General features: G+C 39.9%; 1 protein-coding gene across 3 annotated transcripts in view; it reads right to left on the minus strand.

Annotated features, from left to right (window-relative positions):
- Positions 1-16,166, minus strand: part of LOC135216417 (2-amino-3-ketobutyrate coenzyme A ligase, mitochondrial-like) — a 70,434-nt gene that overhangs the window by 16,888 nt on the left and 37,380 nt on the right. For 2 of the 3 annotated variants that reach the window (XM_064251762.1, XM_064251761.1), the window contains exons 3-7: positions 16,004-16,105; positions 13,746-13,953; positions 13,403-13,586; positions 12,947-13,142; positions 292-469 (exon numbers count right to left, since the gene is read on the minus strand). In XM_064251762.1, the coding sequence (XP_064107832.1) occupies positions 292-469; positions 12,947-13,142; positions 13,403-13,586; positions 13,746-13,953; positions 16,004-16,105 (868 nt within the window). The remainder of the gene's footprint in view (positions 1-291; positions 470-12,946; positions 13,143-13,402; positions 13,587-13,745; positions 13,954-16,003; positions 16,106-16,166) is intronic. The other variant, XM_064251763.1, reaches the window with a different exon arrangement.

The following is a 16,166-nucleotide window of genomic DNA, read 5'->3' on the forward strand; positions in this document are numbered from 1 at the left end:
GTTTCTCTGTATCTCATAGCCCACTGTACGAGTGTGGATGTCATGAAACACAAGTTGAGTATGTGGAAAACTAATAAATAATTTTTTTGCTAGTTATAGAAATATAAAAGTATAAAATTTAGGTTGAAGGCCAAGTGCAACAGTTATATCTCCTTATGAAAATGTAAATAATGATAGGTCAGTTGAAAAGCAAAAGGGCCTTGTGCATGCTTGAGGTCCCAGGTTTTCCCATGAAGCATAAACATGGTCATTCGTTAAATTTATTTAAGGAATTATAAAACAAAAACTCACCTAACATTTCATCAGCAAAATCTGAAGCTAATCTAGCATCACCCAGCATGACTGGACATATAGGATGGTTTTCACCAGCAATTGTGAAGCCAGCATCCGTCATTTGACTTCTAAACCTATTTGTGTTAGCTTGAACCTTCTCAGCATAGCCAGCACTTCCAAAAAGAAGATCAAACACCTGCAAAGCAGAAGTTTTTTAATTCTGATGTATATTGAGCAAGAGAAAGTTTCAAAACTAGTGCCATGCAGTCAAGGGGCTAATTATTCCTTTGAACAACTGAATATGAATAATTCAAATGTATATTGGCTAAAGTACTGATTTATTATTTTCTTATAAGTGCAAACAGCAATAATACACAAATACATCACTCATCTTTTGTACAAAAATAAATTCCTTGGTACCGAGCATAAAATTTAAAATAGAGTGGAAAAACAATAACCAAATCCCCTTTTTAGATCCTTTAAATATCAGAAGTAACAACTACAAATTCACTGTTTTCAGGAAAGCGACGTTCTCACTTTCATACATACATACATTTTTACAGTTATCATGACCTTTCAGTTAAACTACATAGCAAGTAACTTATTTCTTAGAGCCCTGAGAATTTACACCCTAGATTTTCTTAACAAAGAACTTGAAACAATCAGAAGTCAACTTATCTTGCTAAAATACCCCTAAGCACATAATAGAAAAAACCACACATAAAGCAAAGAGCATTTTTTACAAACCCACAGAAAACAAGGAAAAGGAAAAATACACAATCATAATCCCTCACATGGATAATTTACAAAATACCACAAAAACCTTAGGCTTTCATCTCAACTGAATAAACTGGGGAAATCCTTCATTAATGTTCAGCAGAAACCAGTTTCTAATGACACAAGGGTTTATGAAATCCCCAGTAGGGTTTGTGATAAGTCATACAATGGATTCATAGGTAAATCTCTTGGAAAGATTAACTCAACATAAATGCTCAGGTATGAAATCTCACTTGACGATCTCCCACAAATTCTCAATAGGACTTATATTGCAGCTATTCCCTGGTCAGTCATTAATATACTGAACTTAAGTCATTAATATATTGAACTTGAAAGCCATCAAACCAAGTAACAGATTTAGTCGTGTGGGCCCTGGTTCCATCCTGCTGAAACTCTTGGCGTTCGTGTCCTAAAATGCATTGGGTAAAATGTCACATTCACTCCAGATAATTAAACTAGTTCACTTTTTTGTTTGGTTCAAACACATGAAGTTTTGCTACACCATGGCCTGTAAAAGCTACCCAAGCCATAAGGGGATCTGGGTGCTTAACAGTCCCTTCAAGATACCAAGAATCAAGAGTGTCACTTCCAGCCTTGCAATAAACCTTTCTTCCCCTATTACAACTCACTGTAAAGGTGGTTTCATCAGACCAGAGCACACTCATCCATTGAGCCTCATCCCACACACTATTTCTGTGCAAATTTGACCCTTTTGGTCTTCTGCTTAAGGGCAAGAATCAGTTTCATAACCAAGTGGTGGCTTGTGTAACCAAGTTCACTGATACGGCGGTTTGTGGTTCGAACCGAGACCTCACCAACCAACTTTCTTACTGCTTGAGAACAGTCACACTTCAATCAGAAGTCTTCTTTTGCATACCGGGGCATTTTTTTTTTTGAGACGGGATCTCATGGTTGCCACCTTCGTTAATTCTGGCCATCCAGCATTGTATTGAACACCTGCTCGCACCCACCTGAGCTGATATCTGCTTTGTTTTAAGGCCAGATTACGTCAATGCACATATCTGTGCTATTATCTGTTGACTCAAATTACCCTCTTGGCCCATATTAAGGTCACAGGGGATAGTGGATAAAGTGATATGTGGTAGGCAAAAAATGTGGTGAGCGGAACATGTGACCAAGAGTGTCCAAGCTCCACCCCTTTATCTATTCATTGTAAGCTCCCTAATGCGCGGACAAAATTTCTTCTCAACTTTTCCATTCCTTCAAAATTCAACAAGATATTAGGCAGTATACATATGACTTACTATCCGGAAAAGAATACTGTTGGGGCAAGACATCACTGGTACCAAATAACTGAAACAACAGTTACAGGTGGTCTCTGGTTATTGACAGGTGTTCCGTTCCTAGCCAGGCGCCATAAAAGCGAAAATTGCCATGGAGCAAAGCATGAAAGTCTAAAGGAGTAAAACATACGTATGGCGCTGATAAGTGGTTATCAGCGCCATAAGTGTCCCAGCGCCATAAGTATGTTTTCCTCCCTTAGACTTTCATGCTTCGTTTAATGGCGAATTTCGCTTTATGGCACCCCCGACAACCACTATGGTGTGCCATAGTGGACAGGTGGCTTATGGCACTTATGGCGCTGATAACCAAATGTGGCACCATAAGAAACCATATTTTTTAATGAATGTTTTTTAAAAACGCCATAAAACCGAAGTGCCATAGAGCGAAGCAGCTGATAACTGGGTACCACCTGTATTACAGTAATGTCTAATCCATAGTTTTTGCGGTTGCTGAGATGAACAGTGACAACCCCGATGCCCCTTAAGTCTAAGTTCAGCCCCATTAGGAAGTAGGGGTGAGATGTGAAAATGAATATAAAAAATAACAGATATTAGTGTCTGATACATACTTTTCAAGGTTGGTGAAATGAATAGTGACACTCCCAATGCCTTTAAGTCAAAGTTAAGCCCCAATAGGAATAGGGGGTGAAGAGGGGTGAAATATATAATTAAAAAAATGCTGGGCAAAGGAAAGAAAGAGAGAGAGAGAGAGAGAGAGAGAGTTACATGGATTAGGATTTGTCAAAGACTTGTTGGTCCATCCGAGGAGACATTGTGTGCATCCTTATCTCTAGGAGCAGGTTTTACTGTTCATTCAGTGTCCTAATGATTTTGTCTAGCTTTCTTTTAAACTCTTCCACACTTGCTGTTTACGACATCTGGTGGCAGTTTATTTCATGTCAGAAGTTCCCACAATGGGATGTGTTGTATCTCTTCAGTTCTAGTTTCCACCCATTATTTCTTGCCTGGTTTTCACTTAATGTGAAGAGGTTACAGTCTACTTTTGTTATGCCTTTCAGCACTCTGAATGTCTCTATTAGTTGTCCTCGCAATCGTCTTGTTTCTAAAACATACATGTTCAGGCTGTCTAGTCATCTTTGGTAACCTATTTGCTGATGGATGGAATTAAATTTTGTGGTTCTTGCTTTTACCCCTTCTAGTCTATTTATGTCCTTTCTTAGTGTTGGTGACCAAAACTGTACTGCATATTCAAGATCTGGTCTAACTATTGATGTGTAGAGATCCAGCAGTTTCCTTGTTTGTGTCTAAGCTGCCTCTTTATGTATTCCCACTAGTTTCTGTGCCTTCTTTTCTAGCTTTTATGCATTATTTTGTGGATTTTAAGTCATTGGTAATAATGACTCCAAGGTCCTCTTCTTGTTCTACACTATTTATGTCATTCCCAAGCAGCATGTAGTTGGCAAGAGGGTTGTTTGTTCCTATTTGTAACACCTTAAATTTATCCAGGTTAAAGGGCATTTACCATCTTTTTGACCTCTCTATTTTCCTTACATCATTTCTTATACTTTCTGTTGTATCTGGGTCTGCTGCATTTACACCTTGTTTGGTGTCATCTGCAAATTTGGCTGTCCTGCTAGTTAAGCCTACATCAGTCATTAATTTTAGTAAAAAACCCGAGTGGGCCAAGGACAGAACTTTGAGGAACTCTGCTCGTCACATTTTCTCATTCTGATTCAATACCATTTACATATTATCACTGTTTTCTATTAGTTAGCCAGTTTTCGATCCAGTCTGCTATTTCTCCTACAATTCCCAAAGCTTTAACCTTTGTCATTAGTTTCTTGTGTGGAACTTTTTCATAGACCATTTGGAAATCTAAGTAGAGTACATATATCTATTGCTCTACTATACTACAGTCGTAAATATCAAGAATCTTATGGAAAAACTCCAAAAGGTTTGATAGGCAGGATCCATTTTGTCTGAAACCATGTTGCTCTTTAACAAGTTTTTTTTCCATCAATGTGATCCACAATTTGATCGGCAATTATGGGCTTAAAAATCTTCGAAGGGACTGACGTTACACAGATTGGTCAATAATTTCCTGGCTTTTCTCTTGGACCTGTTTTGTAAACTGGGGGCACATTTCGTACCTAGTTTCCATCCTTTTGGTGCCTTTCATTGTTCTGCACTTTTTCTGTAGAGTTTATATAGGGGAGGAACTACCTCCTCTTTTAAGTCCTCTTTTAACTCTTAATTTCTCTTGGATGAATCCCATCCAGGCCAGAAGATTTCAACTTGAATTGATCTACTTTGTTTTTAATGTCCTCGTCTGTAAATATTATTTTGTCTAGTGGTTCTGCCCTTCATATTTAATAGCTGGTTCAGGGACTGAGGTAGTCTTCAATTGTGAAAACACTAGTAAAAAACTTATCCAATAACTCTGCTTTTTCCAAGTCTGAGTTCACCAGGTTACCTCTATTGTCTCTTAGGGAACCTATGCTATTTTTTAATGGTTTCCAACTATTAACATGCACAAAAAATTTGTTTGGGTTTTCTTTACAAACTGATGCAACTCTCTCATCCTTATTTATCTTTGCATTTCTTACTAATTTATCCACCATTCTACAGAGTTCTTTATGCCTGCTCGCTTCTTCTGGTGTTGGGTATAGGTTCATTGATTTGTGCAATCTGTCTCTCTCTCTTATTCTATTCTTAATTACACTGTTGAACCCACTTAGGCTGAGGGTTGCCATTTGTCAGTATTTGCTGTAATGGTATATATATAGAGCATTTTTCTGTGTATTCCTCTAGAATGGCTTCCCAGTGCTTATCTATGCCTGTGTTCTCGTCTTACTCTAGATTTTTAACATAAGCCTTTAGTTTTTTTAGGTCTTTTCAATGGAAATCTAATCTCGGTAATATCTTCTCTTTTCTATGTTGAATAATAATTTAAAATGTAACAATTTTGTGGAGGATTTTACCTAGATTTGCACCTACTGAAAGGTCAGACACTAGGTTACCTTCTGTAGATACAGGCAGTCCCTGGGTTACGATGGGGGTTCCGTTCTTGAGATGCGTCGTAAGCCGAAAATCGTCATAAGCCGGAACATTGTCAAAAATCCTAAGAAAACCTTACTTTTAATGCTTAAGGTGCATTCAAAACTATGTAAACTGCATTCTTATTGCATTTTTCATCAAAAAGCATGTAAATATTGATTATTTTGCATTTTTGGTGTCATGTTTCATCTGCCAGATCAGCATTTGTAGGCGTCGTAACTCTGGAACATGCGTCGTAACCCTGGAACATGCGTCGTAACCCTGGAAATAATTTCTGATGAATATAATTGAAAAGCGTCGTAACCTCGGAACGTCGTAAGCCGAGACCGTTGTAACCCGGGGACTGCCTGTAGTTTCCTCTAGTAGGTTTGTCAATCCATTGGCGGAGGAATGAATTTTTTTACAAAATCTAAAAGTCTCTTTCCTTTTAAGTTTAAGTGTACTGCTGCATTGAAATCTCCCATTATTATGCAGAGTTTGTTGTTTGTTTCTTGTCATAGTAGCGCATACAGCTCCTCGTCGCACATTTGTGGTTGGTGGGGAGGTCTGTATACTACTATTAGAGTTATCTTCTTCCCTAGACCGTTTATATTGATGCCAATCACTTCTTGCATAGTTGTAATTTTGAACTCTATTGGACTGAGGTGGTTCTTGACATAAAACAGAATGCCTCCACCTTTTTTAATGAGTATTTTTTTGAACAATTTATATCCAGCTATTTGGTACTCTCCTACGAAGTCTCTTGTTGCCTCTTGTATCCATGTTTCTGTGATACCTATTATGTCTAGTTCTTCACTTGCTATCGATGCTTTGAAGAGATTTTCTTTGTTCTGAATAGATTGTGCATTAAACTGCACCACTCTGAGGGACTTTTCTATCTTCTCTTTTGTCCACGGTGGCTTTATTAGTTTCACTTACTGTCACTGTTTCCTGCGGTGCTATTACTAATCAACTTCTGGGAGCTTTCTGACTTCTTGCCTGAGGTGTTTCAAGAAGTTTTTGTTAAGAAGGTTTCCTAGTAGTTTTTCTCCTTCAAAATTCAAGTGAGTTCCATCTTTTTTATATAGTTTTTTATTCCCTAAAAATCTGTCCCAAAAGTTTGCAAACCTAACACCTTTTTCAAGGCATAGCTCCAGTCTGTCATGGATTACCATTGCCTTGCTGAGGAAGTAGTGGCTTACATTGGTTGTCGGTAGAAGTCCTATAAAAATGCCGTTATCGGTTTTCTCATGGGTGTTCTCTGCAACATTCCTCATGTTGGCTACAAGGCCCTAAGTCTGGCCAGTTCTTCCATCTTTAAGAAATACATAAGTCATTTCTGCCTTCCTGTACTATGATTGCACTTTTTCTACTTTTCACTCAGATTTTCTTCACTGCCTCAGCTATCTTCTTTGTTCCCGCACCTGGGTAAGAATTCACTTCTCTCTTATTTCAATTTTTGGCCGCAAAATTTAACCCCTGATCTTTTACTAATGAGTCTCCAATTAAGGTTGTTTCCTTTTCTGTTTCCAAAAGCACAGCAAATCTATTTGATAAGTTTATTCCTTTTGGAGGACAATTATGTTTTCTGGTTACTATCACTCTTCTACCAACAGGTCTCCTGAATTCATCATTTTTATTTTCATACTACCTTGTCTAGTGCTTGTTTCCGTTTCATTTCTGGTTCTGGTCTGAAGCAATTGTTTTCTCTTCACTATACTCTCTCCGTTTCCTACGAAGTTGTTGTTCAATTCCTGTTCCTCTCTCTTGAGGTTTGTAACCTCTCTTCTTAGGTCTCCAATTCCCTTTTCCATCCTTTTTTCTCTTCTCTTCTCTTGCCTTCGAGTTTGTCCTCCTCTGTCAGCTCCTTTAGTTCCTTTGATATTTCTTCAACTTCCCTCCTACGTTTAGCTATCTCTTGTTCTTGTTGACAGGAGAGAGACACTTACACTACCTAGCATTGATGCTCATACCTCTTTGTAGTCTACGCACCACTTGCAGTTCGCACACTTGTGCTTTACTTTTAACTTATCTTGGGTCATCTCTGTTTGTGTCTTGGTTTCAATATTTCTATCTGAGCTTTAATTCAATATTCTTTCTGATGTGACTTGTTGAAAAGGTAAAAAAGGGGGATGATTGAGTACTCCCACAGTCGCCACATCCGCTTATTCATGGAGTTTTCCATGGTTCGTCACCAGGATACCTTTTATTACTGCCACTCTAACATATGGTCTCCCTGTTGTTAGACGATCCCAAATGTGTCACAGCTCCCAACTGAGCAACATAATTTGCCTAAGCAAATGATTTTTTGCCAGGAGTGAACAGCAGCATCCCTTAAACTTCTAAACATCCCACAGCCATGAACAGCCAGAACCTTATTACCCGATTGCTTCTCCTCCAACCATGAAAATCTCCAAGGAATGGCCACAATGTGGCTACACTCGCAGACCTCATGGGTAGAAAGTTCCGCAATCAATGGCACAGAAGCTTCTCTGGGGTTTTTTAGTTGGCTAGGACTCCAACAAGGCACAAAAGTTCCGCAACCTCAGAGCAGTTTAGCCTTCACTTACAAGGTAGTGGTTGCTGGGTTGGTCATTCATTACACAGAGTGAGCTTAACGGGGCACAATAGCAACACTCCATTTATGCATCCCCAGTTACCCCAGGATCCCTCCAATCCTGGTCTTTGGAAACCTGCACACATCTGCCCTGCATTATTTAAAGAGGTTCCAAAACCTCTGTTCCGACGCATGAAGTAGCTGTCAGCTCCTTACACTAATCTCATGTTTATTTTTTTATTTTTCTCATTTTTTTATTTTTTTGTTATTTATTTATTTATTCTTTTTTTTAAGATGCAACAGGAGGAAATCCTCACAGGTACCTGATGAAGTAAATCAGGAAGAAAGTGGGATGGCAAGGTGGGAAAAATGCAGCTAGAACAGATGTAAAGTAGAAGATTAAGAGGTTGCAGTTCAGGGCTGAAGGGATGCTGCAGAAACCCTAAGTATTGCCTACTGTGTGCCACAAATGGTACACAGCAGAATTACTCCCCCTACAGAAAGAGAGAGAGGGAGTTTATCACTTGTCATTCAAAGATTTCTTGGGCAGCATTGGGTTGGTCAACTAGGAAGTGAGAGAGAGAGAGAGAGCAGAGGGGGTGTTAGGGAGAGAGAGTTTATTGGTTGCCATTCAGAGTTTTCCCTGGCAGCACCAGGTTGGTCAGCCAGTGAGTAATATAAACAAGTAAAACATGTGCCAAAGTAGCAATCAAGTGCATGTCTGAATGAAAAATGTTTATTGCTTCTTAATGACTGTACCTGCTCATTTACCAATCCTCAACATGAGGTGGATGATCAGAGATGTGGCTGTGAGTATGTCATGATTCTTTTTGTTGAAGGAAGATTTAAGACCATAACCATTCAAGACTGCACTTATTAATCATGATTTGGTTACTTGTAGGAGTAATCATACTCAATCTAGTCCTCACACAGTTTTCAATTTCTCATTACATTTTCCAATGAATACAGGCAGTCCCCAGTTATCAGCAGACTCGGTCATCGGCAATCCAGTTTTATGGGGCTTGCCTAGCGCCATAATGTGATGAGTTCCAGTTATCGGTACCAAATGGCATCTTGGTGCGCCATAAGGGTGCTTGTGGCACTGATAACCGGTTATTGGTGCTATAAGCACCATTGTGGCACCTTAAATCACCAAGTTTCGGTTAATGGTGGCTTTAGCTTATCGGCACACCCCTGGGAACGGAACCCCCACCGATAACCGGGACTGCCTGTAGATACATTTTCCTAAGAATAGGTAAGTTTGGCAGACTCATTAAATGCGCTAATCCAAGGGTCATGAGGTTGGGCCATAGCACTCCAGAGATACAAGTTTCGAGTGGAAAGCAAGAAAATAAAGCTCAGCAATCATGCAGATTAACTCAGAAGACTGAATTGAAAAAAAGTTTACAAGAAAAAATTATCTTCAGTTGGGGTGTGTTGTCAAAGCATAATCTGAGGTTATCATTTTTTTTTGTATACTTCCTTAGGATATGTTCAAGTTTCAGGGGAGACGTTAATTTTATTTAGGTGCTTAATTTTTTTAACAGACTAAGTAAGACACTGGTAACATTTCATTGTTTTTATATCTAAAATAATGAAAATATCATGGAAAATTTGATTAGAAAACGGATGCTGTTTGAGGAATAAATTAATAAGATTACTCTTAAAAGGAACCGGTTTGATTAATAACAGCAATTTTGAAAGGTTTTTCAAGATTATTCGAGACTGTGTAATGGTATTGCAGAGAAAAGGATCGAATTTTCAAGTGGGAGTTGACAGTAACTGTTTATACAGTGACCAAGGGGGAGAAGAACGACAGACAGCAGACCAGACCAATACAAGGAACCCATCTTAATTCCTGTCATCTCACATAGAAATGAGAAGACAGAGCTTCATTTAGGGGCATTAATTTAGAAGTAGCAGAGGGGGAAGCTGTTTCCAAGATGAAGCAAAGTGTAAGCAGAAACTCTGCCAAATCACTTCCCTAAGCTGCCTGTTGTTCAAGGTGAAATATGCCCTCCAGCTTGTGAATAAATTTTACATCATTAATTGTGTTTAGTCACACCAAGTTAAAAAGCCACAAGTTATATTGTGGTTACTTGGATTGACAAGTATCTGATGCTTTATTGTCCGAGCACGGGATATACAATAACAGGTGCGGACGGACATACTACCTGGGTCAGGTCGACAGAGGTTTGAAAGCTGAGGCTGACAATTTGTTTGTTTACAGACATGTAAGTGATAATATGCACAAACTAAGTCTGTGTACACATGATATTTATATTGGTGGAAAGGCCAAAGAATTCTACGTTGATTGATATACATAGGGGTCTTAGCAAGTTATTGAATGATAATAAAAACATTAAAAAGACATTGCCTTTACAAGTACTCCCCCCCCCCCGCCAAGACAATTATTATGAATAATGATTGGAAAATTAAATTAAATTAGGAACTTCTAGTCGAGGTATCTTCGCAGAGGCAGGAGCCGACCCCATGTCCTTGAGATCAGTTGTTGTGGGGCAGTATCGACTCCCGAGTCCTTCGGCGTTTTGGCTGACAGAATACCTAACCTGGTGTGTTGCCTGGGGAGTTCGACTGTCGTCTGTGGGCGTCCATGGCTGCATTTGGGTGTACCGGGAACTTTGGGAGCAGCCTTGTTTTGTGGAGGTACTCTGTGGCACCTGCCGGTTTCTTTCCAGGTGTCGTCGTCATCCATCAAGAAGGCAGGTTTCAACCTATCGATCGTGACCCAATCTTTGCGGCCAGCATCTCCTGCCTTTGTGAATGCATGGACCAGCAGCTGGTGGTCTGTCGTGATGGTGAAGGGGGTGCCTTCTTGGAGGTACCTTTAATGCTGCATGGCTTGGAAGATGGCCAAGCAGTTCCCTGTTGAATCTACTGTACCGGGTCTCCGGTGGCTTGAGCTTTCGGCTAAAGAACACGAGCTGTTGAGGGGAACCATTCATGATATGTTCCAACTCGGCTCCGCAGGCGATGTTGCTGACGTCGGTGGCGAGTCTGAGGGGCGTGTTGGGATCCTGGTGTACCAATGTGGCAGCTTCGGTGAGGGATGCCTTCGTTAGCTCAAAGACCCGTTGTTGGAGGGCTTCCCACTTCAGCTTCTTTGGCTTCTGCTTCAGATCTTCTGTTAAGGGAGGCATGATGCAGGTGATGTCCAGTGTGAAGCGGCAGTATAGTTCACCATGCCGATGAATTCCTGCAGGAACTTGACTCTCACTAGCATTGGGAACTCCTTCACTACGGCCACCTTCGAGGCCATAGGGCGAACACCAGTAAGGGAGATCTTGTGACCAAGGAAATCTACCCTCGAAATGGACAACCACATACATACATACATACATACATACATACATACATTCATGTACAATTTACGGTGGTTGTGGCTAACGACGTTCCAAGTTTACGACGCTTTACAATTATATTCATCAGAAATTATTTCCACTTCACGATGCATGTTCCAGGGTTACGACACTTCCGATGTGTATGTAAGTACATACATACATACATTTATGTACAGTTTACAGTGGTTGCGGCTTACGACGTTTCAAGTTTAAGACGCTTTTCAATTATATTCATCAGAAATTATTTCCCACTTCACGATGCATGTTCCAGGGTTACGACGCTTGCGATGTGTATGTAAGTATGTACAGCTTTCTGGGAGAATTTGTTTTGCAATAGAGGGTGAAAAAGTAGAAAGCAATTTCGCTGATAGCTTAAAGGATATCACAAATCTTCTGCACATTTTAGACAATAGCCCATATCGGGATATTGGGATAGATACCGTGTTCGACTTACAAAGAGGGATGTGGAAATGACCTCCGAGAGAGATTGTGCTTCCTGATAAGTATCAGAATCCTTGGGTAACCATAACCGACATGTTCACTTCGGCTGGACATTACAGTAATTAGAAATAGCTCTCTCTCTCTCTCTCTCTCTCTCTCTCTCTCTCTCTCTCTCTCTCTCTCTCTCTCTCTCTCTATCTCTCTCTCTTTTTCTCCTTTTGTCTCTCTCTCTAAAAAAAAAAAAAAAAAAAGTGGTCTGTAATAAATGATATTCAATAACTCCAGGGGGACAGATTTATTTTGAGAACTCCCCATTACAATAGATAATGGGCAAATTCTAGTTTACATTCCTTAACGAGAGAGAGAGAGAGAGAGAGAGAGAGAGAGAGAGAGAGAGAGAGAGAGAGAGAGAGAGAGAGAGAGAATTAGGTAACTCGTTGTATCTGAAGGGGCAGGGGATCACAGATTTACTCCAAGGAGGTCTTTCGTCAAGGTCGGCCTCATAGTGACCCTTTCCTTTGTCCCTGAGCTTCTTCATGGATATTTCCGAGATAAGGTCTGTCTTCTATACATCTTCAAGCCAACTGGGACTGACTTAGCGGTTGCTTACACCCCACAAGTACCATAAACTACTTTGTGGAAATTTGTCTCCGTAACATCTTTAAACAATAGGAGGACTCCAACTTTCTTCTCCAGGGCAACAGCTTGACATTATTCAACTGTATAGAAGTAACGGTTTATGTTCCCAGAAATGCAGGTCATGGGATGACCATGTTCTGAACAAATAGAGAACATTCCTCTAATCCCTTAATTGTGACTGACAGGCAGCTCAAGCCTGGGTATTAGTATTTCTAAACAGTAACTAGTCTTGTAATGTTTGTGACAGCTACCTGCCAGTCTTAGATACGTGGACCATACCACCCCTGTTTACTAACGAATGAATAACATATTCTTATGTATACAGAGGAGTTAACCATACTCTTAAATAAAATACGATGCACAGTTTAAGTCCATTTTGGTAAGAAGTTTCACTGTTCAGTCAGCATTACCTCAAGAGTGTCTTGTTGACAGCCTCATACCACCATGCTTTCACCGTCTCTGTGCTGCATGAAATCTACTTCGTAATGCGTCAATGTGATACGCACACATCTCATACACACAGTATTACACTGGCATTGTCAATATTACGGATTCGTTTCTTAACCAGTCAGTTTATTTCACATTCACAAACTTACCTTACTCGCACATGCTACAACTGGAGGCGGAACTGAATTGGAGAACAAATATGGTCTTGCGCGCTGTCGTAGTAATGAGATGAGTTCTTGGGGTCCTGTTGTATAACCACCTGCTGCTCCTCCTAATGCCTTCCCTAGCGTACTGTTAATTATGTCTACACGGCCCGTGGCTAATCCAAAATGCTCTTCTGTCCCTCTATAATGGAAAAAAACAAAACAAAAAATTGCCAATGGAATGGTAGATGGAATGAGCAAAAACGTCTAAATTCGAGCCAAGAGAAAAATGTACTAACGTAAACATATCCATATGTTACATCATCAGTCTGGAATGGATTTAATACGTCGGGCTCTTTGAGCTATTTCATAAAATCAAATTAATTAGGGTTCGATTATCTCGTTAAAGAAAACAAATTCATATGTAACTTCAGGGGTAAAAGTTTAACTATCTGTACCAACCTTCCGGTTGCCCCAAAGAAGCCTGTGGCATGACACTCGTCGATAAATACCATGGCATCGTATTTATCAGCCAAATCACAGATCTCCCTCAAAGGAGCAACATTTCCATCCATGCTAAACACACCGTCTGTCACGATAAGTCTCTGCCGACAATTTTGGCTTTCCTGCAGCTTGCTTTCCAAGTCTGTCGAAATGGAAGGGTGAACGCAGGCAAAAACAGATTAACAGGATTAAACTAAAAAGACGAAGCAAAACAGATTTTATTTCATCGACTTCTGAAGAAAGGATTTTATAATTATCATGGAAACCAGGATAAAATACAACAAAATGAAGGGCAATTTACCTTCCAGATTTTTGTGTTTGTATCTGAATTTGCGAGCCTTGCAAAGCCTGATGCCATCAATAATGGAGGCGTGATTCAACTCGTCAGATAACACGGCATCTTCTGGCGTGAGCAAGATCTCAAAGAGGCCGGCATTGGCATCGAAACATGAAGCGTACAAGATGGCATCATCTCGGCCATGAAACTTGGCTATTTTGTGCTCCAATTCCTATGAAGAGAAACAGGAAGATTGATAACGGAAAAGGCAACGAAAATAAGAATGATGAAAAGATACATTCATGGATGCGGAGCCGTCAAGTTTAATTACGAGGCTACAGTAACTCCCCTACATATATATTTCTTGGTTTTTATATGCAAATCAATTCATCTATCTTCAGTTATATTTCTCAATACTTCTAATTCCTTTTAGCTGTTAATCTCTCTTCACATCAGTATTCGAATCAATGAACACTTATGAGGCAATTAGACACCAGTGAAAGTCTGCAAATGTTAGTTATAATGAAGTCAAACCTTTCGCATAACTCGAATTTCACAGTAAGGTTGATCACTTTATACAGATATCTAAGACAGGTAAAGTGCACCTGACATAAACCTACTACTTATTTTCACTTAGTTTGAGTCACCGTTTTTTGCCAATTTCTTTCAAATGAATAGATGGGTCGGTGTGTTACTTTGCAACAGTGTGTTTCGCACCCTCCCCTTATTTTAAGTAATAAATTCAATTTCCCAATTCAGCTTTTTAAGGCGCTTGACTCTTGACTGAACATGTTCGTTTGTTTGTATGGTGTTTTTACGTTGCATAGAACCAGTGGTTATTCAGCGATGGGACCAACGGCTTTGCGTGACTTCCAAACCACGTCGAGAGTGAACTTCTATCACCAGAAATACACATCTATAACCCCTCAGTGGAATACCCAAGAATCGAATTCGTGGCCGCCGAGGTGGCAGGCCAAGACCATACCGATCACGCCACTGAGGCACTTACTGAACTTGTTCCGAGTATCTGTTTATTGATAGTAAATTCCTCACTGGTCCCAACTTAGCTCTTCGACTCCACCACTCTTCTCCCTCCCTCCCTACCTCCCTACTCTTCCTTGACGTCATTAAAAAGATAAAGACGTCATTCAACCCGACATTTCATTCATCAACTACAAAGATTTCGGAAACCCCTAAATTCTATATAATAACCATGTACTACTATTATATATAGCTCGTCGTTAGCTCATTTCATCCTACATTGCTCAGTTGAAAAACAGCGATGCTTACGTGCCCGAAAACATTCCATTACATGACTAATAATATTGGGAAGTCGAGAGAGAGAGAGAGAGAGAGAGAGAGAGAGAGAGAGAGAGAGAGAGAGAGAGAGAGACGGGGAAGTGAGGTTTAATGGTAGGCAATAGGAGGGATAAGTAGGTACTGCAAGTGCTTCTCCGGTTGAATTTGTAAATCTTCAAATGCCTTTAAAATCTGTTTGCACTGAATTTTTTCTTTTTGTCAAGAATTAGGGGAAGGTGCGAGAAAACCTTGTTTAATGTACCTTACCAATCAATCGATTAGTTTGAAAGATATTACTATTGGCAAAAAACGATGACCCAAACTTCCTGAAATACATAGTAAACAACCTGTGTTTGTTTGTACGTGTATGACCAGAATGACAGCAACCATACTGGAAAAGTTACTACTGAATGAAGTTCGAGAGACTGGTTTCCTGCTTATCGCACATGACTCTCATAGGGCAAAGATATCGCACAGATAGTTTGTGAGCGAAAATGCCTTCGCACCACAATTCGTCTGTTTGAGGAATTCAGTTGGCATGGTAGCCAGGATACGTCCCTCAGTCACGACAATGAGATCTGCCGGTTCAAGTTCAAAGTGAAATATTACGTTTACGATGTGTCTAGTATTGGTCAGTATGGAGTCAGTTAGCGAAGCATAACGGAGCGAAAAACCGAATGCGTTATTATCTTAAAGTTCAACTTCATCAAAATAAGAGAACTGGGAATTTTTTTCAAAAGATCAGGTTATAATGACGTCAAATGAAACTGCTGATGCTGAAAGAGTTAAGGCAAGGTGACCATCTTTTGAATATATTAGAAAATTATATCTAATATTATATTCTCCGAAAGGTACGAAGTGAAATTCTAGGAGAAACTTAGAACAAGCTGCCAGACATTCACTCTTGCAATCAAAGATATTTAATAGAAACATGAACATTCTACTGCATCGTCTTTCTTTACACGATGAAAAGCTTCCCTTACCACATGGATATCCTGAGTGCCGCAGATAAACCTGACAGACGACAGTCCAGCGCCATACTGATCCAAAGCATCCTTTCCCGCTTGGACCACTTCCGGGTGGCTCTGCAATCACAAAAGTTGAGTATATCTTAGTTTTACCAGACCACTGAGCTGATTAACTGTT

This window comes from Macrobrachium nipponense, chromosome 6 (assembly GCF_015104395.2).
Source record: "Macrobrachium nipponense isolate FS-2020 chromosome 6, ASM1510439v2, whole genome shotgun sequence".
Taxonomy (NCBI): Eukaryota; Metazoa; Arthropoda; class Malacostraca; order Decapoda; family Palaemonidae; genus Macrobrachium; species Macrobrachium nipponense.